The 25,818-nt window shown below is 57.1% G+C and overlaps 14 protein-coding genes across 14 annotated transcripts; 7 read left to right on the forward strand and 7 right to left on the reverse strand.

The window, feature by feature from the left end:
* Window positions 1-643: 643 nt before the first annotated feature.
* Window positions 644-1,678, reverse strand: COL26b_001617 (uncharacterized protein; the record flags this gene model as incomplete). The annotated part of the gene is made up of 1 exon (XM_053174563.1): window positions 644-1,678. The coding sequence occupies one exon, from the start codon at window positions 1,676-1,678 to the stop codon at window positions 644-646; it is 1,035 nt and encodes a 344-aa protein (XP_053041494.1).
* A 1,483-nt stretch (window positions 1,679-3,161) lies between these two features.
* COL26b_001618 (uncharacterized protein) lies at window positions 3,162-4,983 on the forward strand (the record flags this gene model as incomplete). Its single annotated transcript, XM_053174564.1, has 3 exons — window positions 3,162-4,012; window positions 4,072-4,719; window positions 4,824-4,983. The coding sequence occupies 3 exons, from the start codon at window positions 3,162-3,164 to the stop codon at window positions 4,981-4,983; spliced, it is 1,659 nt and encodes a 552-aa protein (XP_053041495.1).
* Window positions 4,984-5,001: 18 nt separating this feature from the next.
* On the reverse strand, window positions 5,002-6,084 carry COL26b_001619 (uncharacterized protein; the record flags this gene model as incomplete). Its single annotated transcript, XM_053174565.1, has 3 exons — window positions 5,002-5,101; window positions 5,173-5,263; window positions 5,316-6,084. The coding sequence occupies 3 exons, from the start codon at window positions 6,082-6,084 to the stop codon at window positions 5,002-5,004; spliced, it is 960 nt and encodes a 319-aa protein (XP_053041496.1).
* A 526-nt stretch (window positions 6,085-6,610) lies between these two features.
* On the forward strand, window positions 6,611-8,184 carry COL26b_001620 (uncharacterized protein; the record flags this gene model as incomplete). Its single annotated transcript, XM_053174566.1, has 4 exons — window positions 6,611-6,689; window positions 6,742-6,794; window positions 6,843-8,087; window positions 8,143-8,184. 4 exons carry the CDS (start codon window positions 6,611-6,613, stop codon window positions 8,182-8,184), a joined length of 1,419 nt encoding a protein of 472 aa, XP_053041497.1.
* Window positions 8,185-8,520: 336 nt separating this feature from the next.
* On the reverse strand, window positions 8,521-9,082 carry COL26b_001621 (uncharacterized protein; the record flags this gene model as incomplete). Its single annotated transcript, XM_053174567.1, has 2 exons — window positions 8,521-8,776; window positions 8,886-9,082. 2 exons carry the CDS (start codon window positions 9,080-9,082, stop codon window positions 8,521-8,523), a joined length of 453 nt encoding a protein of 150 aa, XP_053041498.1.
* Window positions 9,083-9,713: 631 nt separating this feature from the next.
* On the reverse strand, window positions 9,714-10,352 carry COL26b_001622 (uncharacterized protein; the record flags this gene model as incomplete). The annotated part of the gene is made up of 3 exons (XM_053174568.1): window positions 9,714-9,902; window positions 9,953-10,125; window positions 10,175-10,352. 3 exons carry the CDS (start codon window positions 10,350-10,352, stop codon window positions 9,714-9,716), a joined length of 540 nt encoding a protein of 179 aa, XP_053041499.1.
* A 674-nt stretch (window positions 10,353-11,026) lies between these two features.
* On the forward strand, window positions 11,027-12,292 carry COL26b_001623 (uncharacterized protein; the record flags this gene model as incomplete). The annotated part of the gene is made up of 2 exons (XM_053174569.1): window positions 11,027-11,224; window positions 11,300-12,292. 2 exons carry the CDS (start codon window positions 11,027-11,029, stop codon window positions 12,290-12,292), a joined length of 1,191 nt encoding a protein of 396 aa, XP_053041500.1.
* A 307-nt stretch (window positions 12,293-12,599) lies between these two features.
* Window positions 12,600-13,166, forward strand: COL26b_001624 (uncharacterized protein; the record flags this gene model as incomplete). Its single annotated transcript, XM_053174570.1, has 3 exons — window positions 12,600-12,623; window positions 12,702-12,805; window positions 12,884-13,166. 3 exons carry the CDS (start codon window positions 12,600-12,602, stop codon window positions 13,164-13,166), a joined length of 411 nt encoding a protein of 136 aa, XP_053041501.1.
* Window positions 13,167-13,407: 241 nt separating this feature from the next.
* COQ4 (Ubiquinone biosynthesis protein) lies at window positions 13,408-14,265 on the reverse strand (the record flags this gene model as incomplete). Its single annotated transcript, XM_053174571.1, has 1 exon — window positions 13,408-14,265. The coding sequence occupies one exon, from the start codon at window positions 14,263-14,265 to the stop codon at window positions 13,408-13,410; it is 858 nt and encodes a 285-aa protein (XP_053041502.1).
* Window positions 14,266-15,042: 777 nt separating this feature from the next.
* COL26b_001626 (uncharacterized protein) lies at window positions 15,043-16,217 on the forward strand (the record flags this gene model as incomplete). Its single annotated transcript, XM_053174572.1, has 2 exons — window positions 15,043-15,162; window positions 15,213-16,217. 2 exons carry the CDS (start codon window positions 15,043-15,045, stop codon window positions 16,215-16,217), a joined length of 1,125 nt encoding a protein of 374 aa, XP_053041503.1.
* Window positions 16,218-16,554: 337 nt separating this feature from the next.
* On the reverse strand, window positions 16,555-18,112 carry COL26b_001627 (uncharacterized protein; the record flags this gene model as incomplete). Its single annotated transcript, XM_053174573.1, has 3 exons — window positions 16,555-16,664; window positions 17,110-17,678; window positions 17,730-18,112. 3 exons carry the CDS (start codon window positions 18,110-18,112, stop codon window positions 16,555-16,557), a joined length of 1,062 nt encoding a protein of 353 aa, XP_053041504.1.
* Window positions 18,113-19,569: 1,457 nt separating this feature from the next.
* Window positions 19,570-19,837, forward strand: COL26b_001628 (uncharacterized protein; the record flags this gene model as incomplete). Its single annotated transcript, XM_053174574.1, has 2 exons — window positions 19,570-19,654; window positions 19,710-19,837. 2 exons carry the CDS (start codon window positions 19,570-19,572, stop codon window positions 19,835-19,837), a joined length of 213 nt encoding a protein of 70 aa, XP_053041505.1.
* A 324-nt stretch (window positions 19,838-20,161) lies between these two features.
* Window positions 20,162-22,235, reverse strand: COL26b_001629 (uncharacterized protein; the record flags this gene model as incomplete). The annotated part of the gene is made up of 4 exons (XM_053174575.1): window positions 20,162-20,310; window positions 20,360-21,826; window positions 21,882-22,016; window positions 22,085-22,235. The coding sequence occupies 4 exons, from the start codon at window positions 22,233-22,235 to the stop codon at window positions 20,162-20,164; spliced, it is 1,902 nt and encodes a 633-aa protein (XP_053041506.1).
* A 1,160-nt stretch (window positions 22,236-23,395) lies between these two features.
* On the forward strand, window positions 23,396-25,058 carry COL26b_001630 (uncharacterized protein; the record flags this gene model as incomplete). The annotated part of the gene is made up of 3 exons (XM_053174576.1): window positions 23,396-24,013; window positions 24,065-24,938; window positions 24,988-25,058. 3 exons carry the CDS (start codon window positions 23,396-23,398, stop codon window positions 25,056-25,058), a joined length of 1,563 nt encoding a protein of 520 aa, XP_053041507.1.
* Between the last annotated feature and the right edge of the window lie 760 nt (window positions 25,059-25,818).

Genomic DNA, 25,818 nt, shown 5'->3' on the forward strand with positions numbered 1-25,818 from the left:
CAGCCGCCTTCGGAGTCCATCCGGCTGCCATCAAGCACACCTTGTTGCTGACTTTCTCTGATCCCGCCAACCCGTCCTATGTCTTCCTTGCCCAGCAACTCCTGTCAAGTTGAAAGAAACAATCGTCAGATCATCCGTTTGCTTGGCGGCTACATTCCCGGCCATCACGACGTTTCCCCGGCTCTCGAGAGCACTGCCCTTGGGGCCTGCTCGGGGCTGTCATGGAACGTCAAGAACCAGGGCATGTGTTTCCTCGAAACATTCAGAGGTCTCATCCGTACCTCGTCTTCGAACCGACCCAACTTGTTGCGTGCCGCACAGATCACTTTCTCACATGTAACCGCACCTGTTTCCTCATGCGCCTGATTACGCACTACAGCACCACGGACGTCGTCACATCGCCGTGGCTTGCATGCGAAATGCACAGCATCGTCGGCCTTGCAGTCAGTTCGTTGTCTGCAACGATTATCGAGATGAGCTTCGCAATGCTGCATTCGCCAATGCAACCTGGCGGTGGGCATCCGGTTTGAGAATCGGAAAACGACTGGCATTTCTTCCAAACGGGTTCTAGTGGCCTTCTATGGATGCAAGGTGGTTGCACTACACTTTGCGAGCTAGACGAGCTGTCTTGCTTTGCTTTTTCTCAGCTTCTTTGCTCAGCGAGCTTCACATACTGCGCCGCAACTTCCTTTACTACCTCCTCAGCAGTTGCAAATCTGCGTCCGAGTAGCTTCTCGCCGTCGGAGGCATCCGTCGGAATGCTCACAGTTGGCTGCACGCCGCTGTCACTGAGAATGCCGTTTTCAAACGCCTCGGGGAATGTTTTCTTCGCGATTTCCCTTGCCTCTTCGAAATCGAGATGTTGAGAGAGGATGACAGACTGGCCGCCCGAAACAGACGGGGACAACGCAATGACATGCGCGTCTGCTAGATCACCAACCGAGATGTAACCCGTGTTAATGGGGTAGTCGCGCGTGCCGCCTGCTAAGAAGTAAAGCAAGGCATTGTTGGAGCCTGACAGAATAGCTTCTGTCGACGTGGCAAGTTCCTCGTGGCCCAAGACCCAGCCGGGCATAATCGATATGAGGTCAAATGACGGACGGTGCTCCTTTATCCAATTCTCAGAGGCTTCGAGGGCGGCAGTCTTGCTGGCGCTGTACGGGTCCTCGTACGGAGGAATGGGCCACGGAAGTCGGGATTGTCCGGTGAAAGCTGGTCGATCCAAACCCTCGCCCCGGAAGCATGACCTCGGCATGATGGCCACAATGGAGCTTGTCACGACGATCCGCTTTACTGTGTCGTTGGCATGCGATAATGCGCTCTGAAGCATGCCTAGGACGCCTTGCACGGCAGGTTCGACGTAGATCTCGTCTTCTCTTCCCAGGCCGCCGTCAGGTTGGAACTTGACCACGGGAGACGCACAATGGATGATGTATCTGGCGCCCTTGACTGCCTCATCGAAGGCGCCCACTGTGGTAAAGTCCGGGACGACAGCCCATTGTAGCTGTGAGTCTGACGGTTCGAGGTCACGCAGACTTGGCGCTGCTAGAATCTTCTTGATGCCTGACTGGGACCGAACGGCACATCGAACGCGATATCCAGCTCTCAAGGTTGACAGAAGTGTTCTGAAGCCCACAAAGCCGGTTGCACCGGTCAAGAGTACGAGATCGCCTGACATTGTGTAGAAAGAGGGCGTTGAACAAGATTGTTCAACACGTAGGTCTGGTAAGTTTCTGGCTGCTGTATGCGTCCATATGGTCAAGAAACGCCCCCTCAACTAATAGTCAAATATTGTTTCGGGTTACAAGAAAGGTAAGTAAGATATGAGATCTAGGCATCTGTAATTCACTACACTGGCCAAAGAGCGGACATACCGTAAATACGGCATACATGAAGACAACGTTATGGTATCAGTCTACTGGATTCCTCATCTTCACACAGAAGTCCATTTCACTCCAGCTGGATTTGCCTGGAGGAGATGCCGTCGTATTTGTAAGACACTGGCTTCATTGGCTAGTGAGGCCCCGACCTGCAGCCGAAAATTTACGGGCTCCTACACTGTTGATGCAACATGCCAAAGCCCGGGTTCGACTGCGTAAGAACAGACGGCTTTACTGCTAAGTCCGAGATTGAAGACCATATCTTGATTTTGTAAGCCAGGGTGCTTGATGTAAGCACTTATGGTGGTCTACGCTGATGGGATTGAGGACCGACCCGTGTTGGATGGCATGGAAATTGGGGGTGATTTGCACCAAGGTTTCGGGAGTTTAATCTTGACTGAAAAGATCCTCCTAGCAGGGCTGAGTGTTCTTTTTTTGGAGTTCAGCGCACTGAATATGTTCGCAATGCTGATTTTCTCGAGAACGAGAACGAAACGTTGGGAGTGAAAGGCGAGGTGGTGTGGTGTGGTATGATGAAGGCTGCGAGGTAATCAGTCTTAAGCTTAGTTGAGGCGTATCCCGCTAGAGTTTGACAGGTCGGCGGTGGAAACCGTAAGGTCTGTAGCAACCTCAGGCTGGAGGTGCGACGATACGATGCCGAATCGACATCATCGGGATGTCTCTCCTCAATGAACCACAGTCATCCTCGAAATCATCTGTCCAGCTTAGCTCCGTCGTCAACACCTCAACGACTCAAGAATCGCCCCTCGTTTTCGGGTTCCAGAAGCTGTACCGCCGAAGAAGAAAACAAGAAGCCGCACGTTATTCCAGAAGCACAACCCTTGCCTCCGATTGACTTTCTGCTGCACGAACTTCAGTCAACCCTTAGTAATGTATAAAGTTCTCGGCGCGCCGGACAACTGAACCCCGGCCGGAAGAGATCCATGTTGATGGAGGTGAGGCGTGCCGGTGGGTGGGGCCGAGAGAAAACATGGTCCGTGCACACCCTGCTTGTTTGACGACATCCCGTCGAAGCTGGGCGCGTCGATTCAGTCGCGTCTGTGTCTGGCCGCGGGGGAAGTGAGTGAACCATCAGTATCGCAATCCACACACCGACGACCGACACAACTCCACCGGCATCCCGACTCCGTATCGCTGCCGTGATGCCACGGATTGAATCAGTTTTTCAGCTCTAGGCCTCACACACGCCCCCCTTCCTACAAAGCTAAACCGACGACGAAAGCGAGGGTGTAGCACCCCATCGCAACACACACCGCGACAATGTCGTTCAACACACCCACCACCGGCCGCGACGGCGCCTCCTTCCTCTCCGACGACGACGACCCTCTCTTCTCCTCCGCGATCATGGACACGCACACAGGCCGCCTCAACGCCGCAGCAGCACGCACCCCGACCGCCCGCGGCCGCGCCTTCAGCCTCGACCCGCCCTCGAGCCGCGCATCCCTCCAGACGCCCTCGAACCCGCCCCCGCTGCGCTCCTCGCTGCGCAGCTCGGCATACCGCGGCGTCCCCGGCACGCCGGGCCTCTCGGCCTCGGGACGGCGCAGTTTGGCGGCTACGCCGCATGCGCGGGCGGCGTACCGCACGATCGACCAGCGGCGCGCGGCGGCGCTCACGCCCGGCGGGAAGAAGCGCAGGGAAAGCATACGCCCGAGGCGGGAGAGCATGTTTGATGTGCTGAGGGGTCTTAGTAGGGTGGCGAAGCACGATACGCAGGCGATCGCGTCGAGTTCGTCGCCGAGCGAGAACGGGGCGACGGGGCGCGCGACGAGTTTGCCGATTCGGAATAGGAGCTTTGCGTACGATGAGGAGGATGATGAGGATGATGAGTTGCCGATTGATCGCCCGCGGCTGTCGCTGCCGCTGGATGTGGACGAGGATGATGATGAGGATTTGGTGCCGCCGCGGCTGAGCGATGTGAATGACGAGAATGCGACGATCGAGTTCTCGCGAAGGGCGTACACGGAGCAGAATAGTCGGCTGTCGATGGGGGATGTGAGGGAGTACCGGGACTATGGGGATTTGGACGATGACGATGATGGGGGCGGGTTTGACCCGGGCTTTGTCGATTTTGACGAGGACGGGAGGGAGAGGGAGCGGAGTCTTGAAAGGTGAGAGCCCGATGATTATTACAAGAGGAAAAAGACGGTGATGCTGACGATTATGCCAGGATCGAGGAGGACGCGACGAGACGGGAGACGCTGATCCCGGCGCGGGAGAGCGACTTCGGGTTCCAGGTGCCCGTGGACGCAGACGCGGACCAGACGACGTTCATGATGGCCGTGGAGGGGCAGAGCTCGCCGGCGCGGCCGCTGCCCGAGATCACGGACGAGCAGCCGTCCATTAACATCGGCCCGCTGCCCGGCGACCAGCCGCCGCCTGCGTTCGGGGACTTTGAGGACTACGGGCCGGCGTACGATCTGCGCAGCTCGAGCCCGGAGGATTACGGACCGCCGGCGCCGGAGGAGGAAGGGATGGACCTCACTGGCGTGGACGCGGATGCGACGGAGGAGGAGGGCGGCGAGGCGAGTGTGCATCTCGAGCAGAGGCGGAAGCAGCTGTCGAAGAAGGGGCTCAAGCTGTCCAGGTATGGTGTGGAATACCCCTCGCTGCCGCCTGCGGTGGTGAAGAGGCTGGCGGGGACGTTTGCCAAGTCGAGCGGTATCACGAAGACGAAGATCAGCCCGGAGGCGCTGGCTGAGATTCAGCGGGCTTCGGACTGGTTCTTTGAGCAGCTTGGGGACGACCTCTCTGCGTACGCGAAGCACGCGAAGAGGAAGACCATCGACGAGAGTGATATGCTTACACTCATGCGAAGGTATGTTGCCCCTTAGGAGAAACATGGTGGCCCCCTTTTGGGTATCTACTTTTTTTCTTCTTCACAGATTGTACATGTGTGGTGCTGATATTTTACATTTACAGACAACGCCAGACCAACTCGACGACTACGCTCTTCTCCCTGGCGCAGAGACATCTGCCCCGGGAGCTGTTGCAGGAGTTGAGAATGCCCAAGCCGTTACCGCCCGCTGAGCCTAGGAAGAAGCGGTGCTCCACAAAAGGCGGCGGCGAGGATGTGAGCTGAGAATGATTAAGCCCAAGTTTACCAGTGCTTGTTCATGCGAACCCGGCGCGAGATGTCGGAAGCAGGCTTCTTGACGACCATCCACAACATGATGGACGTCGCAAAGGCGAGGCCATACCTATGATTAATGTCAGCATATACCTATGGAAATCAGGAACGGAAAGGGAGGAATACCATGTAAATATGTACTGGGCATGGTTGTTCCGCAGGTTCACTTCTGCGGCTCTGCCGATGGGAATGCCCCTGGACTTGAGGTCGACGATACGGAAGAACTCGTGCTCTGCGCGAGCGTAAGCATGCTGTACAAAAGAACGAAACACAACGAAACATACCCATAGTAGCCTCAATCCATACCGGTTGACTGCCCGTGAGCTCCGCCATCTGGTGAACGTCGGGGAAGAAAAACTCCCACCTATCCGGCCTGTTCTCGGGCGTGAACATGTTCTTCTTCCACGGCTCCCGCAGCAGGCCCTCGACGGTGACCTCCCCCCGCGGCAGCCCGTACGGCCGCTTGCCCTGCTCTGCCATAGCCTTGCTGATCCACCCGCGGTTCACCAGCACCGTCGTGCCGTCGCCCTCGCGCTCGAGCGGCGTGACGACCATGTAGCCCTGCTCGCCCTCCCACATGCGCGGGCCGATGAGCATCTCCTTGTCGTGGCGGAAGCGGCCGGTGGCGTAGACGCGGCGGTAGTCGAACTCGCTGACGGCGTCCGGGTCGATGCGCGGCGGGAGCGGCAGCGGGTCGCGGACGAGGCGGTCCTCGTACTTTGCGATCAGCTTCGTCTTCCAGTCCAGGCGCTGGACCTGCCATGTGCCGAGGACGAAGGCCGTCACGGGGATGAGGGCGAGGATGATCAGGCCCGGCCCGTGGCGCCGGCCGGTGCGGACGAGGTCGGGGGGGTTATCGACTATCGAGTGGAAGTCGGGGCCCGGTTGGACGTCGGCGCGGCGGGGGGTTGTGTGGAATGGGCGGCGGGAGGAGGGTGCTGGTTGAGATGGTGTTGTTTGGCGTGATGATGCGCGGAGGGCGATTGACTTTAGGCAGAGGTTTGTCCTGGGCATTGACGCCCGGAGGAGGGCTCGTGGTATTGGCGGCGGCATTGTGACTGTTGTTGGCGGGAGGACGACCGCTGTGTTGGACAAAAGTGAAGCTTTCCGCGAAGCTGCGGATGAGGTCAGGACGGTTTGGATTTTTGGGGTTTCGATGTGCCCCCCTGTAAGGTACCTCCAGCTGCCCCGAGAGGAGCTGCAGCGCGGGAGGTTCGGTGGCGTGGCGTTGGGTGTGGGGTTCCCTTGGGGTGGTGTGTGGTGTAGGCCTTGCCGGATTGGTGCTGTCTCGGACGGAAAGCGGAAAGGGAGGACGCAACGGACGACACCTTGTCCCTTGTCATCATTGCATGTGCGTTTTTGATATCTCGTCTGCGGGATCACATTCACTGTTGAAGTGTTTGACTCAAGCTGGCAGACGAAAACTTGCGGTGAATCTCGAAGCTTCAACGGATCATTGCGGCCCTAGAAGCGTTTGCAGAAGCTCTATTTAAGGCAGCAGAGAGCTGTTCATACCTCAAGGTTCAGATTCTCCAGTCTTCTACGCCCAAACATTTGCGCCAACAGCTTCGGTATCGCCATGTTCTTCACGGGAAGCTTGCAAGAGGGCATCGCCTCTGCGCTTCAGCAGAGCAAATGCGTATTTTGCTTCGTGACAGGTAAGCTCCTCTACGTCGATGACGGTGCGATCACTCACTCACAGGCCCACAGATGAGCAGGAGGAGAGCCAGCGCTGGGAGACCGAGTATCTCACCGAGGATTCTGTAAGTCTCCCTTCTTCACCCATTTCAGCAATAAACTCACACTATCAGGTCGCTATTCTGCTCCAAGATGAAGCCGTCGCCCTGCGTCTGAAGCAGGGCTCAGAGGAGGCCGGCTTCTTGGCCGCCATCTTCCCCCTCCCCAATACACCTACCGTGGTGGTCATCAAGAACGGCGACTTGAAGGAGTACATCGTCGCAGGCACCACCAAAGACGAGTTTGTCCGACGTCTGACGACTGCGTTCCGCGGTGCTCAGGGCCAGCCCGCCGCAGCGCAACCTGCCCAGCCGGCTCCCGCCCCGGCGCCGGCAGCTCAGCCGGCCGACGACCTGTACGACGAGGAGCCATATTCCGCCCCTCAAACTACCACCCAGACCCAACCGCAGACCACTGAACCCACCCCGGCAGCAAACACCCAGACAGACCGCGAGCGCGAAAACGCCCGCGCCCTGCAAGCCGTCCTCGCCGAGCGCGCCGTCCGTCTCGAGGCAGAGCGCGCCGAGAACGAGCGCAAGGCCAAGAAAGCCCGCGCTGCAAGTGCGGAGGCCGACAATTCCAAGCAGGCGGCGGACACCCGCAATCACAAGGAGGCCCTCAAGAAGGCGCGCCAGGAGGCCGCCGAGGAAAAGGCGCGGATCCTCAAGAAGATCGAGGACGACCGTGCCGAGCGCCGGGCCAAGGCCGCCCAGCGGGCCGCGCTGCGGGAGAAGGAGGCCGAGCCGAAGCTGGGGGACGTCGCTGCGGCGCTGACGAGGTCTGAGTCGAGCTCCCTGGCGCCGGGGAAGTCTGCCTCGAGCGGTATGACTGCCCTGCAAGTGAGGCTCCTGGACGGGTCGACGATCCGCAACCGGTTCTCGAGCGGGAAGAAGATGGCTGAGGTGAGGAAGTGGGTGGACGAGGCGCGGACGAATGGGAGCAAGGAGCCTTACCGGTTCAAGGTTGTGCTTGCGCCGCTGCCTAGCCGGAAGATTGACGACACCGAGGAGGGCAAGAGTCTTGCGGACTTGGGGCTCTCGCCTTCGTCCACGCTGGTTCTGGCGCCTGTCGGGGCGCATGTTAGTGCGTACGAGGGCGAGGGCTTGGGAGGCATGCTGGTCACGTTCTTGATGATGCCGCTGTCGTTGCTGCAATGGCTCTGGGGACTGATTACCGGTGTGTTTTCTGGTCTCGGCAGGAGGAACGAAGAGGGGGCGGCGGAGCCGGTCACGGTTAGAGAGCAGCGGAAGGGCAGGTTCTCGCAGTTTGAGAATGCGGATGATCGGAGGGGGGACCAACAGTTCTACAACGGCAACTCGGTAAGTGCAAATTTCCACCGTTGGGAGGGGACGAGGCGGATGCTAATCCTTGCAGACCAACTTTGAGCCACGACCTGACGAGAAGAAGGATGAGTGAGTGGGCGAGGTCACGACGAGCAACAACTTGGATGAGGTAAAAACACAGGTTGGCGAGTGGGAATTTCCATCTATTGTACACCTAGGAGATGTAATATACTTTCGAGAAAGCCCCTCATTCTGAAAATGCTTCCGCCAATGCAAAATGCCCGTGATGAATCAACCCCAATGGAGCAGGCCTTGAGCCCACACGCTCCTTTGTTGATATTTTGGTTCCCATTTCCGTTGTGTTACATTAAGTACATAAAAACATCCGACGTTAACTCGGCATCACCCAAGTCGCCCACATGTCCACCACAGAGAGCGGACCGCGGATCAGCACCTGAGCAGGAGAAGCTTAGTATTGGCTGGCGGCAGCCTGGCAAGCCTTGAGCTGCTCGAGGTACCAGTTGCAGATCTGCATGTTGCCGTTCTGCTCGTCCATGCACTTTGTGAACTGCTGGGTGGCGCCGGCGCAGTTGTTGCCCCATTGGGAGGTCGTCTGGGACTCGGCGACGGGGGAGGCGGACTGGGCCTGGGCGGGGGCCTCGGAGGAGCCGCCGGAGAAGAGGCCGCCGATGGCGTGGCCGACGGAGGAGCCGATGGCGACACCGCTGGAGGGGTTGTTAGCATTCTGTCATGGTCTTTATGGCTTTGGGGCGGGGTGAGGTTCTGGTTTCGAGGTTTGGGCAGGAGGATCTCGAAGGACGGAACGGGACGTACGCAGCGGTGCTAGCCATCTGGCCAAAGAGACCGGGGCCCTGAGAAGGGGCGGCGGCGGCCGGGGGAGCGGCGGGGGGAGCGGCGTGTTGAGGGGGAGCGGCCATCGTGGTTGCAGGGCGAGCTTGGGTGGGAGCGGGCTTGGAGGCCGGGGCGGTAGGGCGCGAGGGGGCGCGGCCGACGGAGCGTTGACGAGGCATCTTGGATGTGTGTGTGGTGGTGGTTTGTGTGGTAGAGACGGGTGTGGTTCGTTTACGGCGGGCGACGGTTGTTGATGTCTTGGGGATACGTAGATTTTGGCGTGGATTGGGAGGGAAGTCGGCAGAAGTTATGCGCCGGAAGGGTATGCGAAAGGTGGTTTGGAGCTCGGCTTTTTTTCTGGGCTTTCGGCCGGGGGTGGCGAGGTGTGGCCAATCAGCAGAGGGCGAATTCGGTCGTGGTCCAGAGCGTGGAGAAGGGTCTTGTTTTCTTGTGATTGGTGGGTATGCTTCAGAGGGACATATCGTTAAAAAGGGGTGCATTGAGATGCGGTTCTGTCTTTGGCGATTTCATTAAGTGATTCCGTGTCTATCTGAGGGTATAAACTTTTAATATCGATGCGTGAATGATTCCTTCCCCCCTTGCAATGTGCTGATTCCCTCTGCCTGAAGCCGAGACTAAAGCTCGTATGTCCGTGTTGCGGCCGCCTGCTTGCCACCTGTTCAGCCGCAGGATCCGGCGAGCAGTCTCCCACGCAGGCACCCCTCGTGACCCTGAGTCACATTCTGGATCCAGTCCAACCGAGTGCAATTCCTTTGCCGCAAATTTCGCCAAACAATCCTAAAGCTGCTCTCAAGACTTGTTCTTCTTGCCGGAGCTCTTTCTCCTCGAGTTCCTCTGCTTCTTCTCTGGGCCGGAGGAGCTGGCTGACGGCGAGTCTGGCGCCGGTCTCTTTGTCTTCTGCATGGAGTTGAGAAGCGCCTTAGCGCGCTCCTCGGCCAGCTTCTCCTCTAGCTTCTTCTTCAGAACCTTGTCGTCGCCCTGGTATAGTCAGTATGGCTCGCCGAGCACATGTGATGGAAACAGCTCACCAGATCCGCCTTGAGGATTCTCGTCGCCGCTTCCGTGTTGACAGTCATAGTCCGCTGGGAGGGGTTCTGTGCTTCCTCAACCTGCTTGATCTTGGCAAAGTACTGCTGCACGCGCTTCAGTTCCGTCATGACATTGTGATCCTTGGCGTCGACGCCTTGAAGGCGGAGGGAAGCTGTGAGGTGGTTAATTGATGGCCTGGGAGAAATGAGGTGCGTACTGACAGAAGAGGAGGGACTCGATGGCGTAGGCGGTAAGGGCGAACATTTTCGCTTTGTCGAGAAGGGGCAGCTCGCTGGACATTTGAGGCAGGTCGGAGACTAGGGGCTTAAGAGCATCCTCGAGAGAGTCGATGTGAGTCTCGAGCTTGTCGAGCTCATTTGACATATCCTTCATTGCCATCTTGAAATTGTGTCCTTTCAGATTGAATGATGGCGGTATTTCTCTGATGAGTTAAAGAAAGCACCAAGAAGAGTGAGCAGCGACGCGTTGATACGGAATGTCACCCTGATTGAGACCGCGATGAGATTGACGTTGAAAATTCAGAAATCCGGTTATGGAAGGATGATCATGCATCTAACGAGGCGCTGGGGTACCTGCAGGGCCAGTGGGCCGGGCCTGAGAGCCGGGAATCCACGGCTCCCACGTTGAGCGCCAAATTTTTGAGGTCAATGTCCCCGTCATTAGTCTTCGCCGCCTTCCAATCCCGATAACAACCCTCGGTCTTAAAGTAACGAATTGGCCGCCCCTCGCGCTCCGGGGCTCCTCGATATACACGACAAAATATCTTGGTGGCACACGCAAGAATCACGCTCCTTTTTCACCTTGCGAATCCGACGTACATCGCGCAGCGCATGCGCCGAACCCACCAACCCGTCACCGTGGCAGTCACTTTGGCAAGCCTTCCGAGACCGCGGCTCTCCGCGCGGATACCTAAAGCACAGTCAATATGGAAAGCAGGTAGCACTTGCGCCGGCCGGGGAGCCAGATGCGTCTCGACAGACACCTCGAACAAACTCGGCCTGGGGAGACCAACCCATGGCATTGCCCCCGGGAAGGTGGCGCCCAACGAGATGATGGCCACGGTACCTGGTTCCTCGACACTGGGTGTGCCAGAAGCGACGAAGGAGAAGTTTAATAAAGTCTTGGGTCTGCAACCAGAGCAGCATGAGAAGGAGCTCTACGCCATTTTCAAGGCGGATTCTTTGTCGAGGTTCTACGTGCCTGCCGTAATGATGGGGCACGACTCACCGCCGCCGCCATCGTCGAGGATGGTACACATTCTGGGGGCAGACGAAAAGATAAAATTCATATCGCATGCGCTACACGGTGTTTACGACTCGGTACAGACGCTCGATATACCGAAGGACACACGCTATGTGAACGTCACTGGTAATGTGAGCAGAGATTCTAAATGGAAGGAAAAAGCACCCTGGAGTGATCGCAACCATGCGTTTGCAGAGCGTTCGGAGTCTGTCGAGGACGACGGCCATATCAGCAATCTTATCGTGGGCGGACGACCTGGCCAGGTACTCGAGGCGCTGAGCAAGGTCCGGCACCGCGTGGACGACCGGACCGCCATCTGCTACATGTCAGACGGGCTTGGAGTTGCCGAGGCCGCGAATAACAAGTATTTCAAAGATGAGGAAAAGAGGCCTTCCATCGTTCTCGGGCATTTCAGCAGCCCAGTCGCATACAACAGGAATTCCAAGTCGGTGCGGGTTATGCATCCAGACTACGCCACATCACTCACGGGGGTGCGACCGCTCGTGGAGGGTAGAGACGAATACCTCTCGGAAACGGCATGGCTTAGGACGCAGTCTATGCTGCAGAAGTTCGCGACGGCGGACTTGCTCAAGGCCCAGGGGATGCAGCTCGAAAACTGGATGAAGGTCAAGATCCCGGCGCTGATGTTCTCGGCTGTCGCAGAGCCGATCTGTGTGCTTCTGGATAGGCCGTACAAGGACCTGACTAGAAACCGCCACGCCAACTTGCTGATGGACCAGCTTTTGGAAGAGATCGCGGATGTGGTGGCGATTATGCCGGAGGTAAAGCGGTCGCCGGAGCTGCAAAACATGCTACGGAGAGGGTACATGAAGAAGATGATCATGAGCCAACTCTGGGGGAAGAAGGATGCACCAAGCAGGATGGCATTGCAGATCCGCAGGGGGGCGCTTACGGACATCGACTATCTGAATGGATTCTTCATCCAGAGGGGTGAGATGGCGGGCCTGAAGCTGCCTGCGAACAAAATGGCCGTCAGTATGGTCAAGGCTAAGCATAAGACCGTCTGGAGAAAAACTCAGTCGTATGTTCATGTGGAAGAGACTTCAAGGCGGTAGATCACTCATAGGCATTTGGGCATTTTAATAGCGACATGATTTGTATGATTTTATTGGAAGCAGACGAGACCAATTCTGTTAATCTGACGAAGAACGCTATGTTGGATATGTCCTGCCAGTGATATGTCACTGCGTCGGCTGGCGGTCAGACCACCCACGACCCCCCAAGCAAATTGGCTGTGAAATTTGTAAGGCGCCAGTTGAGCAAGGTAACCCCGCCAAAAAACTGCCGTCAGGCAGGGCGGCCCCGCGTTTTCTTGAACCAAACATCAACACCGGCGCAACCCACGCATCACTCCCCAGGAAAATGGACGACTCCGAGCTTGACCAGGTGAGCGCACCCCCCACCATTCCGCAGCTGCTGTTGTGACGGGGCAAAATAAATGCTAACACCACATGCGCGCCGCAGATTCGTAAGGCCCGCCTCGAGCAGCTCAAGGCGCAGGCCGGGGCTGGAGGAGGTTCCGGCGGCGGCGGCGGCGGTTCCCAGCAGAAGCAGGCCGAGCAGAGGCAGTACGTCATTCCGTCATTTGCTTCCCCTTCATTCTCTTTCGCACAAACATTGGCTGACTTTACGGACGCATGATGTAGACAACAAGAAGCCGAAGCGAGACAACAGATCCTCAACCAGATCCTCCACCCCGAGGCCGCGGACCGGCTGGGCCGCATCCGCCTCGTCAAGGAGCAGCGCGCGCAGGACGTCGAGAACAGGCTCATCATGCTCGCGCAGTCGGGGCAGCTGCGCAGCAAGGTCACCGAGGCGCAGCTCAAGGAGCTGTTGGCTGCCGTCGCGGAGAACAAGGAGGAGGAGAAGATTGTGGTCAGCCGGAGGAAGGGATGGGACGACGACGACGACGACTTGCTGGATTTGTGAGGGGGGCACGCGAGGAGATTCTTCAGGCACGACGTTCTCTTTGGGGACAAGGGCGCCATACAAAAGTCAGGCATCTGTCATGCAACTTGCCGCACACGAGATGGATGTGCCGGCGATGGAATGGCGTTATTAGCATGCTGCAACCGCAGATTGGTTTGCGACTATTGCAGTGCACCGCGAAAACTACAATTTTAACCTACACTACAAACACATTGCTCGTCGCGATTCCCGAGAGGGAAAGCTATGGACTCGCAGCCGCCTTCTCCATGGCCTTCTTCCTCTCCTCCCGCTCCTTCTTCCGTATCGCCCTCATGTTAGGCGGCCTCTCAATCCCCAGCTCCGCCCTCAACTCGTCCACGTCCCGCTCCATCTGCTCCTCCCAGTAGACATTAATAACCTCCTTCGCCCTCAACCCGTTCCTCACCGCCCACGGCCCGTAAATCTCCCTGAATCGCCTGCGCTCCCCCTTCTTCATCGTGACGTAGCTCATCGTCGCCAGGCCCGTCATGGGGATCAGCGTGTTCGCGAACTCGAACGCCTTGAGCGCGACCTCGCCCTCCCTCACCACCGGCAGGCCCGTCAGCGCGTGGTAGAAGTCGTGGCACTCGCGGTAGCGCTGCATGACGTACGCGCACTCCGGGTCGTCGATGAAGCGCACGCTCGTGCGCGTGTCAGGGCTGACGCCCTCGGCGTCGAGCCAGCCGACGTAGGCGCGGCCGACGCTGTTGTCCGGCAGCTGCCGCAGGCGATCGAGGTTGAGCGTGGTGGAGGTCATGCGGGGCCGGTCGCGGAGGATGCGGCGGCCGGTTGGGTCGGCGAGCATGGCGTCGCGGAGGCGGTAGATGAAGTAGGGTGTTGCGGTGGCCTCGCCGACGGCGGCGATGAGGTCGGCGCGGTACGGGGAGAGGAGGGACCAGATGCCTGCGCCGATGGCGAGGGAGGCCTTTTCGATGCGGTTTAGGGGGACGTGGCCTTCGTAGTTTGGCGGCGGGCGGTTGAGGACGGAGAAGGGGCGGGAGGATGGTGTTGTCGTTGTCGTGGCGGCGTAGAGGGCGGGGAGGGCGCCATTTGCGCGGGGGAGGGTGCGGAGAGCTTTCATTTTGGGGGTGAGAAGTAATTGAAGCCGAATATGATGTGCAGAAGAAGCGTTTCACGGCAAGAAGGTGGGATTGGAGCTTTTTGGAGCTGTGAGCTCAGCTCGGCGTGGTGGTGGTTCGATCACGACGTGCAACTTTTGGGAGCTCGGACGATGTCAATTACCTCACAAAGTACCCCCGAATGGCGTTGCAGAGGGGCCGAGGGGTCGGTGCATCGGCGGGGTTTAGTCACCGACCTGAAATGGTGGGTGGTAGTGGCATTCCAGGGTACCTATTTTCCGTAAAATTCAGACTGCGTCGAGAAGAAGCCAAAAGTTCGGATTTGGCAAGCTTTCCTGGGGCGGCAGGGCCCCGCAAGCGAGGTATGATTGGCCAGTCTGGTTTTTGACGGGTGACCGTCTCATCTTGAGCTTGAGTCTCTTTCAACACTCCATCCATAACTTGCAAGCTTGAATGACTCTATTCTTGAACACCGTTTTGATTGCGGAGCTGTGATTTTGATCTTATCAGCCAGCCATGTTATGAACGATACTCCGAAGCATTGTTCGTGTTGATATACGGTTGCCGTGTACGCTCATTTCAGAGACCGGCCGGTGTAACTGGAACTCATCCAGACCGTTTAAGAGTCTTAGTTACACGATTAAAGTTGGCGGCTTGGTGGGCGTTTATCCTCACTTCTGGGGTGTTTCATTCAATTCAGGGTATCCCGTTGAGGACCATCTGTCACGGACGACGGACAGGAGTGGTTCCAGCTATATTTCAACACTCGTCCACTCATCATGGACGCCATCGAGAACCTCTTGGCCTGGGCAAAGACCCAAGGCATCGCGATAAACAACGTCGGGCCTCGAGCTCTACCCGGCCGCGGCATAGGCATCGTCGCAACCTCACCCATCAAAGTCAGCCTCCCCTCATCCTCGCCCGCACCGTCACTAACACAACTCCCCAGAAAGACGACGCCGCCCTCGACGTGCCCATCCCCTGCCTAAAAACAATCGCCACAGTCCCCAAATCCGTATCCCGCCTCTTCCCAAAAGACACCGCCGTCCACGCCCTCCTCGCCGCCGACATCGCCCTCGACACCTCCCCATCCTTCAAAACCTGGTCCGCCGTCTTCCCGACGCCCGCAGACCTCGCCTCCTGCCCGCTCACCTGGCCCGCCGCCCTCACAGCCCACCTGCCCCCGACAGCGGCCGCCCTCCTCGCGGCACAGTCCGAAAAGTTCGAGGCCCACTGGTCCCTCGCCGCCGCCGCCCTCCCGGACCTGACCTACGCCGCCTACCGCCACGCCTGGCTGCTCGTCAACTCGCGCACCTTCTACCACGTCACCCCGCGCACGGCCAAGCGCAGCCGCGACGACCACATGATCCTGCAGCCCGTCGCGGACCTGCTCAACCACGCCTCGCGCGGGTGCAACGTCGCCTTCGACACCGAGTCCTTCACCATCCGCGCGGACAGGGATTATAGTCCCGGGGAGGAGATCCACATCTGCTACGGGCGGCACAGCAACGACTTTTTGCTGGTGGAGTACGGCTTCGTGATGGGGGAGGGGGAGAATGAGTGGGACGAGGCGTGTCTTGACGAGGCGCTGCTTCCGAGGTTAAGCGCCGCGCAGAGGAAGAGGCTCGAGGAGAGGGGGTTCCTGGGGAAGTGGATGGTCGATGCGGAGACGGTGTGTTATCGGACGCAGGTTGCGTTGAGGAGTATGGTGCTGCCGGCGAGGAGGTGGGCGAGGTTCGTTGATGGATTCGAGGACGGGGAAGCGGAGCAAGCTCAGGTTGATGAGATTTTGAAAGAGGTGCTCGTGGCGTATGACGGGGAGATCTCCCGCAAGGTTGAGCTGATAAGTAAGCTGGAGGAGGGCGAGGGGTTTCAGCGGGAAATGCTTGTGATGCGGTGGGGGCAGATACAAGAGCTCGTCCGCACGACGATAGAAAAACTCAAGACGAGATGAAAAATGTGAATACAGTAACTTTGATAAGCAAACGCAGCCTGGATGTGTGTACAAGGTGCGGTTTGTTCAAACAACTCTAACGCCAGGACCGAGCTGCCGGAAACCGTTCTTCCCATGCAATCAAAATTCTAATAGTACACTTTGTATCCGATCCTGTGACTTAGCAAACGAGCAGACAGCATTGGTCTCATTCTATCCAGCTGTACATTGTGCTGGGACTGGTGACCTGTTCGCGAGCAACACTCCATTATTCGTTGAAACTCTCCCATTGAGGTCCAAGACACTAATTCGAGGTGGGGCGTGGGTGAGTTGCCGAAGAGCCTTTTCTCCAGGAGCCCTACTCCGGCCGAGGTCTCTTTGCACCGTGAGGGTTACCCCAGTCGTTGCCTCCGCCCTGGTTTCCTCCAAAGAATGCTGGGTTGAACTGTTGGGGCATGCCATGGAAGCCTGTTTTGTCGTTAGCGAGCGGCTCCCCACCGTCGAAATGACTGTAACTGAAAACAAAACAAAAGCAGGTTTAAAGAAAGCTTGAGCTCGTCCAGGAGGTTGCCTGGAGCCTGAAAAAGGCATGGCTGTCATGGCTCAGGAGAGATTCTGGCCAGCCAGTCTTTCAGACGTCGGTTCCTCAGGTCTGGTAACTCCGCTATTACTTCCGCTGCACGTTTGCTCCTCAGGTCTGACGCCTCCGCTACTACGTCCGGTGAACGCTTCCGTTTTGCAGGTTGCCAAGGATTGGGATGAGACGCAGAGAGAACGGATTGCCCGGGAGCGGAAGAAGAAAATAACGAAAATGGCCAAACGCTCGGTTCAGATGGAAAAGGGGATTGGCCAAGGGGAAGAGCAATTGAAGGTGAAGGACGAAGCTGAAATCCAAAGGGAAGGGGAGTCGTACCAGGCATTCCGCCGCCCATCATGTTCATGTTGGGCATACCTCCCATCGGCATACCGCCCATTGGTCCCATACCCATACCACCCATTGGGTTGTTCATGCCGCCTCCACGGCCGCCGCGCATTCCAGGACCGCCGCGCATACCTCCACCGAAGCCGCCGCCCCGGTTAAAGCCGCCGCCGCCGCCGAAGTTTCCGCCCATGCCGTTGTTGAAGCCACCGCCCATGTTGTTGTTGAATCCGCCTCCCATGCCGCCGCCGCCTGAGAAGTTGCGGTTGAAGCCCTGGTTCATACCCGCGCGAGGTCCGTTAAAACCTCCTCGGCCGCGGTAGCCGCCGCGGAACTCGCCTCCCATCGAGGAGCCTTGGTTGTTGTAGCCGCCGCGAGAGGATCCCTGGTCCTTACCCGCGCGGTTTGGTGCATCCTTAGGCAGCGTACGGAACGGGTTGACGTTGGGGTTCGAGTAGGTGACGTTGTGCTTCTTTGGGACACCGTTGACGCCATCTGTTGATTCAATCGCATGCTTGGCTGCTGTTGCTGCTTGTTGAGTGGTAAACTCGACGTATACTTGCCTTTGGGAGAGTTAGCCAGCCGACACCCCCTAAAGGACCTCTGCAACCTACCCTTTGCTCTTGCCGTTGACCTTGTGCTCACTAAACGTTATGTCCTTCAGCTCGTCTTCGCAATGGCCTTCTCTACACCATCCCCTAATGTCATCGTCGGTATTCCACCAGTTGAGGTCAGAAATCATGATGGCCGTCGTCGCACCAGGGTCGATAGGCCGGTCGTCGCCCTTTCTCTTGACGCCCTGCTGAGGGGCAGGTGCGTCCTGCTGGTCCTGCTCGTTCTGGTCGTGATACTCTTCGTGGCTGTCGTGCTTCTGCTCCGTGTGGTGATCGTCGGCGTGTCCGTTGGTGGCACCTCCATCGTAGGCCTCAGCGTTGCCGTCGTGGTTATCTTGGGGCGCGTCGCCGTAGATGTCGATCTCGAATTCCTCTTCAGCCATGGTGCCGGTGGTATCTGGTAGCCGTGAGTTGAAGTAGAGAGCTTGGTTGTGGTTGTAAAATGGTTGTTATTAGTCTGCGAAGATACAGGGACCGTCTGCAGTCTTTGAACGGGATCATCAGCCGCTGCCAGGTACAGGGTCATTGCCAGAAGAAATCTTGAGCCAAATGGAACTCGAGCAAAGAACAGGATGGAAGCAGAGAACAACTGATACGTACACTCCTCGTTCCGCAGACAGGACAGGATGGGAAGAGGTTGGATTGAATGCCCCAAGCCAGGAGTCCTCTCCCTTTTCTTTCAGCCAAGTAAAAATTGAAGACGAAGCTCTGTGCCTCGGTCTTCCGTCTTCCCAGAAGGCGTGATAATTTGTCTTTCCTTGTTTTTCCGGCCCCAGAAAGCCTTAGGTACAGGCAAAAGATAGAAGTTGGACGAGGGAGAGAGGTGGAAACAGGATCCCGAGATTCCAGAGTCCGTTTGCCCGTTCTGCCACCGCCTTTTGGCCGTCGCCTCCTTGCGCGTGCCTGCCCGTTCAACGTGCGGCCGAAGCTGTCAGTCGGGGGTGGTTAGTAAGGGATCTAGGAAGCCAGTTAAGGTTTCCGGGCGAGGTCAGCAGCCGCAGGTGCGTTGCTGGCGACTCCGTCTGGTATTTTCAAGGGCGTCAAAGCGACGCGTCGGATTCGATAACGTGTGCTGGATCGGTATCGGTCAGCGGATGGAGGTAAAGTCGTCTTGGTGTTGACGCGATGAAGAAATGCAGTTGAGGATGGAAGCCGGAGGAGCGTTTGGAAAGAGAAGAAAACTGGGGGAAGCTCCTGAGAGAGCTGAGGTCGCATCCTGAACCAGGCGGAACAAGGCAAGGGCCACGGCTGCCAGGCTGCGGCAGGCACAGACGCCGCCGGTGGATGCCCAAGTGGAGCCCGTGTCCAGCCTTGAGGTGCTTAGCAGTAGCGGTACGTACCGCAGTCGCTAAAGCACCTTATCATGTGCTGAAGACGCGGGACTCTTTGGCTGGACCAGGCCCAGTCCAGCACTCCACTTGTCCACTGGCGGGGGAAATCCAGGGGCTCACGAGCACCACTCCACTGAAGGAGGCTCCATTCGCGCAATCAACCTTGCGACACCTTAGATAAGCAGCCCGTGGCGTGTGTGCATCGGGGCCCGGCGCATCATTCCTCCACGCCTCCTTTATGGCAATCTGGCTTCCTGCCATAGCGGGAGCTTAGCCCGAAATTTTGGGACCCTTGGTGACAGCGCGTGCTCTCTCTCAATTTAACACATCTCCCTTCGCCATCGACCTCTCGAATCTTCCACCCATCCGACCTGCACGTCTTAAACACTCGACGTCGCGCCCTCCTTTAGTCCACTCGACGGTTTCCCTTCTATATCGCGACCCATTGGGATTCTACTGCGACCTTTACCCCGTCTTCTCTTCTCGATACCCACGCGCTTCTATCCACAATGGCCGACCAGGTTAAGGAGATCCTTGAGGTTCCCTCCGAGTTCGCTCAGGACGGTGTTCAGTTCATGAGGAGGTGCACCAAGCGTACGTAGCGCATCACAGTCGCCATCTCATGCGCCAATTGCTAACGTGTCACTAGCCGACAAGGTCGAGTTCCTGAAGCTCTGCCAGGCTGTTGGTGTCGGTTTCCTCATCATGGGTGCTGTCGGCTACATCGTCAAGCTGATCCACATCCCCGTCAACAACATCCTCGTCGGAGGCGCATAAACGGCGGAACGTTTCGTCAAGCGGAGGCACCAGTAAAGCGGACCAGCTTCTCAAACCAAAACCGCGTCGACAATTGTTGTCGGCCAAGATGAACACGTTATACGAATAGCAAGGGGTTCAAAAGCATCGCACGGCTAGATTGCAATACAGCAACTTCGAGAGGCGGAAGACGCATGCAGCGTCAGGAGATACCCCGGACCCAGAGGCTTCATCGATCATGTATCATTGCCAAAAGAGGGGTTGACATTTGTGGAGGATGTATAAATAATCGAAAATAATCATCCCATGCCGCCTTCTACGCCAGTGATGTGTGCTGCAGGAGATCTACATGTGGAATCCGACGTCGCCTACCGGACGCAGCTTCTCGTCCAGACTACGACCCATCTCGGGCTCGGCCTCGTCGTCCTCGGTTTCATTGTATGAATGCAAGGTGCACGTTCCATGAGCCATATTGAAGCCGTTCCAGGCGGAAGCTGCCATTGTTAGCTTCTAGGCTGTGAGCGTGGGTGTACCGTTACTTACCAACGAGTACTGGCGCATTGGGGTGCCAGCTTACGTCGCGCACGCATGTGTTCCACCCTGGGAAGTCATCCCCGTGGTAGATGCGATATCTACGCTCGAGAGGCCGCGAGTTTTTAGTCGCCTTTCTTACATCAATCGTGCCCGCCAAAGTAGCATCCAAGTTCCAGATGTACACCTTTCCGTCCTGACTGCCAGAGTAAACGTATCGCGAGTTTGTGCTGGACGGTGGCGAGAAGTGACAGCGGATCAGTGTGCGCATCACTCGATGGCCCCTGAACGTGACAAGGGAGTTATCGTTGGGATGGGGGAACCAGTCCTCGTCCCTGTACGTTCCCCATCTGTAGTCGAAATCGCTATTGCCGGTTACCCTGGTGGGGTTGACTTCGTCGTACTTGGACATGGACATGACCATTCTCAGATCCCAGAGCTTCATCGTTTGATCTTTTCCGTTGCTGAGAATGTATCGGCCGTCGCCCTTGCTGTCGATATATGTGAGACCCTCGACGTGTCCAACGAACGCTCCGGCAGGTCTTTGGTCTCCCATACTGCGTCTGTCCCAAACCTTGATGGTTGCGTCGTCTGAGCCGGAGTAGAGAATATGCGGGGAGGATTTATCTGCAAAGCAGACAGCGTTGACGTCGTCCTCATGGCCAACGACGTTGTGCAGTACCGTGCGTGATTCAATGTCGTAGACGACAATAGATTGCGTATTGGTACCCGCCACAAGCTCTCGACCGTCACCTGAGAATCTGACCGACCAGATTCCAAAGGCGTGTCTCGTGCGCCATCCCTGGGCGCGCTGTTGCTCTACACTTTGTTGGGCAAGGTCAAGCGTGTACGGATCGCCGGTATCGTTAGGATCCGTAGGCGCAAGACATACGTTACTTTGAATGGATGTGTAAGCCAGCCAGCGGTTGTCAGGGCTGAGAGAAGCGTCTGTCAAAGTCCATTGGCCCCAGGGGTAGGTGACCGTCTTATAATACTTCCAATCGTACGGATTCGAGGTGTCGTACATGCGGACCTTGAAATCATGACCGCATGCGTAGAAGAAGTTGCCGTCGTCAGAAAACTGGCCAGAGTAGACCGGGTCGTCGTAGTGTACAATCATCTCGGGTGTTGTTGATGGAATCATACCCTGGGCCATGAGGTCTTGGTTTTGTTGTCGGTCCCGTCTGCCACCGAGTCCCAGCTCGCGATCAAGCATCCGCCTTGCCAATTGCTTCTTGGACACGCGGTACTTGTTTGAACCAAATGCGCCAGAGTGCATCAGCTTCGTGCCCTCGTCGCTCGGCACCTTGGGAAATTTGACCGGCTCCCGAGGCCTCCTCCTGCGTCTTCCGGCGCCCCACGGGTTCACATCGTCGTCCTCGTCGTCTTCATCAACACCGCGCAACGTCACTTCCCCCCTCTCAATCAGACCAAGCAATTGGGCCCTTGTTAGAAAGCCCGTTCCGGTGCGCGCACCCGCTGTTGTGTCATGTCAATCAAGGTGCCAAGAACTGGTCATGGGAGCAAGACATACTTAAGAGAGCCATAATTCTTGAAATCGTATTGTCAGGTCCAGTTTCGTCATCGTCATCGTCTTCTTCCTCGTCATTCTCGCCTGCGTTCAAAAGCATTTCGACCTCGACGTTGCCGTCGCCACCGTCGTCGGCATCTGCGGGGTGTAAGCGACCAGGCCAACGAAGATCGCAGCATCTAAACGCAGGTGGCAATCTGGCTCACCATGATATTCACTTTCATCGTCGTCCTCTTCATTAGGCTCGTCTTGGAAATCAGGGTCATATTCGTCATCGTCATTGTCCATCTCGTCAACCTCCTCGGGATCGAAGAACAGCCTCCACGTGGGTTCACCGTCATCGCTGGACGGCGCCATATTTGGAGGAGAAGGCGACCGCGAGTCACCACCGAATCGAGGCATTTCGAGCCAATAGTGTTCACGGAAGCTCGGATTACAGCGGATGATACAACGGAGCTCGGATATGAGACTGCCGATGTGTGATGGGGGTTGACAGCGAGAGCGTATGTGACAGCTTCGCTATCGTCTGGCGCGCGAGAGGTCCTATGGTGAAATTCAGGTGCAAGTGGACGGTTAGTAGGTGAATCACGTTGAGAAGCGATGCTCGGTTTATGTTTCACGAAGAGGCGGTCGTTGACGACATCCATAAAGAGTCCCGGGGTAGGTGGGGTTCCCTAGCAAGTCGCCGGTCGGCGGAGATAAGATAGCGAAGCTGCTGTAAGCTCCGGCACTCAGTGCACCAGCAGCTGGAGCTTCTGCGACAACCCACAACGATGATGCTGATCCGGTACGTATCCTGGAGCCCGTTGTGGCCAAGCAAGCTCTCGGAATTCTGCGAGCAAATCTGGGGTTGGTTCAATGGATGCAACCCGGTCCACGGCTGCATCCACCTGTCAGGAAACACGATGAACAGCAATACCTTATTTTCTCAGTTAACTGTGTCCCTGTCCATAAGGCATTGGCAGTCCGAAGTGAAGGCAGTCCTGTACCTCTTGCGCGTCGCAGCGGGCCAACAGCAGCAGCATGATTTGCAACGCCACTGATGAAGCTCCGTCCAGTATCTGGGACGTGGATGACCGTGTCCTCTATCGAGTTATCCCATATAGGCCCCCTCAGTGAAATGGAACGACTCACCCGCTGCAAGAGGCGTGTTCTAGGGGGCCGCCAGGGCCCGCCAACACTGGACAGGTTCACAGTTGAACCTAAGACTGAAGTCGCCCCTTGTGGGGCACGTTTAGCCCGTCGGAACATGGGGGCACCGCGCGGCGCGTCCTCCAAATGGCTCCCCCGTGGCCGTGCAGCAGAAAGATACGTAACGATTTTAGAAAACCCGTGGCTTAGCTGCAGTCGCATTGGCATAGTAAATCAGAAACCCGTTGCCCTTTTCTTGCTATTGCCCCTGGCGAGGACAGAAGAATTTCTGGGCATTCACCACACTTTCTTTCACATCCCACCCTATTGCTCCCTGCTGCTGCTGCTGCTACTTCGAGGCACGATCCCTCGAGAACCACTTCACCATGAGGCGACCCTCTCCTCTGCTCCTGCTCCTGATCCCTGGTCTTGTTGCAGGCCTCTCCGTCGACACCGCGGATAAGAATGTCGCCAAAGCCGTAGCTTCCACCGACAAGTCTACAGACAAGTCCGCCGATGCGCCCGTTGGCTCGGCCAAGAAGACACGATACGGCACCGAACACGCACCCGTCGACGGCAAGGATGGCATGCCCCATCAGGGTCCTTGGGTCGACAAGAGCGACGGCGACAAGAAGTCCGCCGACGCCGATTCGAAGAAGGGCCTTCCTCCCTTGAAGGGACGCCCATCGGACCCTACTGTTATCGACGGACAGAAGATTCCCGAGTCCAACGATGGAGTCATGGACGATAAGACCCGTCAGAAGCCCAAGGAGGGCACCACCGGCACCGAAGGAGGTGTCAGCGAGAAGGACAAGGCGCGCAAGGCCGCGGAGGGAAGGACAGGCGGAAAGGTTGACACAAAGCCAGTAGCTCCGAAAGAGCAGCCTCCTCTGCCACACAGCGAGCAGGAGAAGGTTCTGAGCGACAAGACCGCCAACAAGGATACTATCAAGGACAAGGAACATGAAGACCGCTACACGCCTGAGCACGTCGCCGGCCTTGAGGTAAGCTTGTGGTAGCTCAGCTATCTTAAGCGCAATGCTGACACGTCCAAGAAACCCGCAGATCTCCCCAACAAGCTCGACGACAAGCCCAACCCGATCCCGAACTCGGCCCACAAGGATCATCTGGATCTGCCGAAATCTAAGGGCAAGTCTTCCACCTCTGCCGGTGAGGCCGAAGAGGGTGTGATCCAGCCCTTCCACTCCTTCGTTCTGTCCTTGACCATGATTCTGGTCTCCGAGGTTGGCGACAAGACCTTCCTTGTTGCTGCCCTCATGGCGATGAAGCACGACCGTATGGTGGTTTTCTCAGCTGCTTTTGGTGCTCTGCTGGTCATGACCGTCCTTTCTGCCGTCCTCGGCCACGCGGTTCCGACTTTGATTCCCAAGCACATCACGAGCTTCCTCGCCGCTGCTCTGTTCTTCGTCTTTGGCGCAAAGATGCTGCGTGAGGGTCTCGGCATGGATCCTAACGAGGGTGTCACGGCCGAGCTTCACGAGGTCGAGCGAGAGCTTGCTGAGAAGGAGAAGGAGGGCAAGCGTCGCGGCTCTGCCGTGTCCCCCTACGCTCTGGAGATGGGCCTGAACGATAGGAAGTCGAGATCTAAGAGCCGGTTCCCCTCGCCTCCTCGCTCACCGTCTACCTCTCCCGCTCGAAGCCTGTCTCCGGGTCCTGGTGGCCTCCGGGGCTCCCTGCAGGGCTTGAACAACCTCCTCTCTCTTCTTCTCAGCCCTGCGTGGGTTCAGACGTTTGTCATGACTTTCCTCGGCGAGTGGGGTGATCGCAGCCAGATCGCCACGATCGCCATGGCCGCCGGCCAGGATTACTGGTGGGTCATTCTCGGTGCCATGGTCGGTCACTGCATCTGCACTGGCGCTGCCGTTATTGGTGGTCGTGCTATCGCAGGTCGCGTCTCTCTGAAAGTTGGTAAGTTTTGGTGTCTTTCTCTTGTAATGTTTCCTGCTAACATTCTCAGTCACCGTTGGCGGCGCCGTTGCTTTCCTCATTTTCGGCTTCATCTACTTCATCGAGGCCTTCTACGCATGATTCGTCCTGCACCCAATTTCGACTCCTAAAATTCCTTCTTGTATAGAATACGCATTCCACACGTTCCATCAGCCTTACTCTTAGTGTAGTCCATACAAACGACGCACTCCACATTCGCTGCGTACCAACTTTTAATCAGAAAGGTCCTCGGTTGATTTCTACTATTCGGCGCGGGAAAGGTACGAATCACATGGCTGAAAGATCACACGAGACGTCGAGTCTGCCTTATTGTTCTGGATCATACATATGAAAGCAAACGGTTAAGGGGAGGGGGCATCTCCTTGGGAAATCAGCGTTCGGCTGCCACGGAAAGCAAAAAACAGAAAGAGATGTGAGAGAGGGATCATGTATAATAGCGACAGTGCTGGCCATAGGGGCATAGGTTGGGAGTTATCAGGAAGAGGAGCCTCTGGTGTCGTGGCCTCGGAGGCTCCAACTCTACACAATGTATTGACGTTATCTGCACAACTCTGGCTTATTTCTGTGAGCTGTTCTTGAATTTGGATCATCGTGGCTTGGATGGTATGAAGACCTGTGTAACAGGGACTGCAGTATCCAGGCAACGAAACGACGGGAGAGACGAATAACCACGAGCGACGACTGTTTTCATTGACTTCACAGAGAATACACCATGACGCACTATCCGGAGCTTGTCAGGAGTAGCTCGAAGCCATGCGACACTAGAGTCGTAGTCCAAGGATCCGGTTCCTGCAACGTACCAACATGCTGACAACCATGTTGGTTCCCTTTCTCCCCCACC

Source organism: Colletotrichum chrysophilum, assembly GCF_026319265.1.
Source record: "Colletotrichum chrysophilum strain AFK26 chromosome Unknown scaffold_7, whole genome shotgun sequence".
Taxonomy (NCBI): Eukaryota; Fungi; Ascomycota; class Sordariomycetes; order Glomerellales; family Glomerellaceae; genus Colletotrichum; species Colletotrichum chrysophilum.